We start from the raw sequence: 3,223 nt of genomic DNA on the forward strand, positions 1-3,223 counted from the left end.
CCTCTAGGCTCGCTCTTTTAGCTCCTCTAGGCTCGCTCTTTTAGCTCCTCTCATCTCGCTCTTTTAGCTCCTCTCATCTCGCTCTTTTAGCTCCTCTCATCTCGCTCTTTAGCTCGTCTCGGCTCGCTCTTTAGCTCCTCTTGGCTTGCTCTTTAGCTCCTCTCGTCTCAATCTTTAAGCTCCTCTCGGCTCGCTCTTTAGCTCCTCTCGGCTTGCTCTTTAGGCTCCTCTCGGCTCGCTCTTTAGCTCGTCTCAGCTCGCTCTTTAGCTCCTCTTGGCTTGCTCTTTATAGCTCCTCTCGTCTCAATCTTTAAGCTCCTCTCGGCTCGCTCTTTAGCTCCTCTAGGCTCGCTCTTTTAGCTCCTCTCATCTCGCTCTTTTAGCTCCTCTCGGCTCGCTCTTTAGCTCCTCTCGGCTCGCTCTTTAAGCGCCTCTCGGCTCACTCTTTTAGCTCCTCTCGGCTCACTCTTTAAGCTCCTCTCGGCTCACTCTTTAAGCTCCTCTCGGCTTGCTCTTTAGCTCCTCTCGTCTCAATCTTTAAGCTCCTCTCGGCTCGCTCTTTAGCTCCTCTCAGCTCGCTCTTTAGCTCCTCTCGGCTCGCTCTTTAGCTCCTCTCGTCTCAATCTTTAAGCTCCTCTCGGCTCGCTCTTTAGCTCCTCTCGGCTCGCTCTTTAGCTCCTCTCGGCTCGCTCTTTAGCTCCTCTCGGCTCGCTCTTTAGCTCCTCTCGTTTCAATCTTTAAGCTCCTCTCGGCTCGCTCTTTAAGCTCCTCTCGTTTCAATCTTTAAGCTCCTCTCGGCTCGCTCTTTAAGCTCCTCTCGTCTCAATCTTTAAGCTCCTCTCGGCTCGCTCTTTTAGCTCCTCTAGGCTCGCTCTTTTAGCTCCTCTAGGCTCGCTCTTTTAGCTCCTCTAGGCTCGCTCTTTAGCTCCTCTCAGCTTGCTCTTTTATCTTTACTGAAATAAAAGTTGAATGTTTGTGAAATAAACCATCTGGTTCTGATCAGACCGGGTCCAGCAGGTTTACCTCTCCTGTCCGGCTGTGTCCCACAGCTGAAGGTGAACCTTGAAGGTTTTTCCTGTCGCCGTCCCGTTGGGGTTCGACGCCGTGTAGACCTGCCAAGAAAATATAAATAAAACAGTCATTAAAAGACGAATTGAGACAAATCTCAGCTACTACCACACCGAAGTTCAGCTCAGTAGCTTAGTTGTAGCTGTTTTTGTGTTTCTGGGACTCCTTCAGTAGTACGAGTTAAAATCTCTCCAATGTGTTTTGAAGATATTTTGCTAACACCGGGCTTTATGGCTCCTGATGGTTAAAACCCTCTCAGGTCAACAGGTTTGTGAGAATCTGGTCCTGAGATGTTTGTCAGCAGAGGTCAGGAGGAGGAAATAATTTCTTCTTCTGCTCCTCCGGAGGCTCGGCGCTCGCGGCGTTCTGTAATCGTGACGGAGACAGATCCTGACACGCCGACAGACCGGATCATTAAACCCATCTCAGCTCTGAGAGGAGACGCATCAGGAGGTGTTTATGGAAACACAGCGAAGACGGATCAGAACCGTTGGTTTTATTTTGAAAGAATCATTTGGTTTAATGCATCTGACCAAACACCTCCCTGTGAGGAGGTAAACAAGGACCCTGATTATGGAGATAAATTACTCTCAAAAAATTAATCAGCAGAGGAAAACTATAAATATGTTTACATTACTTTTTGTTGAAGAAAAGTTAATTAATTTCAGTAATTTTCTTCAAATTTCCAGTCCACACAAAAAATAAAAAATAAATACAGGAAATTATATTCCGTTGGTAGTTTTTCGACAAGAAAAAAAATGTATTTTGTGGACAAAAAAGCTGAAATAATTATTTTTAAATGGGTAGCTTTGTCTTTTTGTGGTAATATACTTGTATATTTATTTGTTCTGATTTTCGGTTGTTTCAGCCATACAGATCACAAACATTTATGGATCCCAGTAATCATTGGAGGGAACAGTCCCTCTACTAYGCTAAATTCGCTAATCTGCTAATAGCGGGACTAGCTTATCTGTCTCAAAAAGATTCACAAACTTGTGAAAAAAGACTGAAAACTTTAAACGGAGCTGATTTTTCGGGGAACTCACCACGCGCTTTTCCCTGAAGTCGATGCCGACGGTGGTGATGAACTTGGGGTTGAACTTGTTGTCCGTGTAGCGGTACAGGAAGGTGGTCTTCCCCACGCCGGAGTCCCCCAGGGCCAGGAGCTTTATAAGGTAGTCATAATCCCCATCAGTCATAGTGAGGACCGCTGGAAAACCTGCAGGAGCATCACACAGTCTGTGAGAAACCTGGAGGTTCTGACCCGAACATGGAGTGACTCAGAGTGGAAGAAACATTCATTCATCAAAGTCCAGAGTTCAGGACTGAAACCCAGAACCTGACTGAGAGCCAGAGACCAGCTGAAGATACCTTTATTCCTCTTTTAGTTCAAACACGTCGCTCCAAGTCACTAAATCCAGGTCAGGTTTTCATGAACAGAATATAATCTGTGGGTATTTAAAACGTGTTAAACCCAGTGGTGGGCAAAGCTAAACAAAACTCAATCTGCTAACAAAAATTTAGCTTCGCTAAAGCTAATCAAGTAAAAAGTAGCTGAAGTTAACGCTAACAGATAAAGTAAAAACTTAGTGGAAGCTAACCTTACACAGAGAATCACGTAAAAAAGGCAGCAGAAGCTAATGCTAAACAGCTAATGAATTATGCTAAACAGCTAATGAATTAAAAAGCAGCGGAAGCTAATGCTACACAGCTAGTTAAGTAAAAAGCAGAAGAAGCTAATGCCAAACAGCTAATGAATTAAAAAGCAGCAGAAGATAATGCCAAACAGCTAATCAATTAAAAAGCAGCAGAAGCTAACGCTAAACAGCTAATGAATTAAAAAGCAGCAGACGCTAATGCTAAACAGCTAATCAATTAAAAAGCAGCAGAGGCTAATGCTAAACAGCTAATCAATTAAAAACCAGCAGGTGCTAATGCTAAACAGCTAATCAATTAAAAAGTAGCAGACGCTAATGCTAAACAGCTAATCAATTAAAAGCAGCAGAAGCTAATGCTACACAGCTAGTTAAGTAAAAAGCAGCAGAAGCTAATGCCAAACAGCTAATGAATTAAAAAGCAGCAGAAGCTAATGCCAAACAGCTAATCAATTAAAAAGCAGCAGAAGCTAATGCCAAACAGCTAATCAATTAAAAAG

The 3,223-nt window shown here is 43.7% G+C and overlaps 1 protein-coding gene across 2 annotated transcripts in view; it reads right to left on the minus strand.

Annotated features, from left to right (window-relative positions):
* rab27b (RAB27B, member RAS oncogene family) overlaps positions 1 to 3,223 on the minus strand; it is an 18,723-nt gene that overhangs the window by 3,466 nt on the left and 12,034 nt on the right. For both annotated transcript variants that reach the window (XM_014028433.1, XM_014028434.1), the window contains exons 2-3: positions 2,115 to 2,287; positions 1,024 to 1,112 (exon numbers count right to left, since the gene is read on the minus strand). In XM_014028433.1, coding sequence (XP_013883887.1) covers positions 1,024 to 1,112; positions 2,115 to 2,267 — 242 coding nt within the window. In that variant the 5' untranslated portion in view covers positions 2,268 to 2,287. The remainder of the gene's footprint in view (positions 1 to 1,023; positions 1,113 to 2,114; positions 2,288 to 3,223) is intronic.

Source organism: Austrofundulus limnaeus, unplaced genomic scaffold (genome assembly GCF_001266775.1).
Source record: "Austrofundulus limnaeus strain Quisiro unplaced genomic scaffold, Austrofundulus_limnaeus-1.0 Scaffold762, whole genome shotgun sequence".
In the NCBI taxonomy this organism is placed as follows: Eukaryota; Metazoa; Chordata; class Actinopteri; order Cyprinodontiformes; family Rivulidae; genus Austrofundulus; species Austrofundulus limnaeus.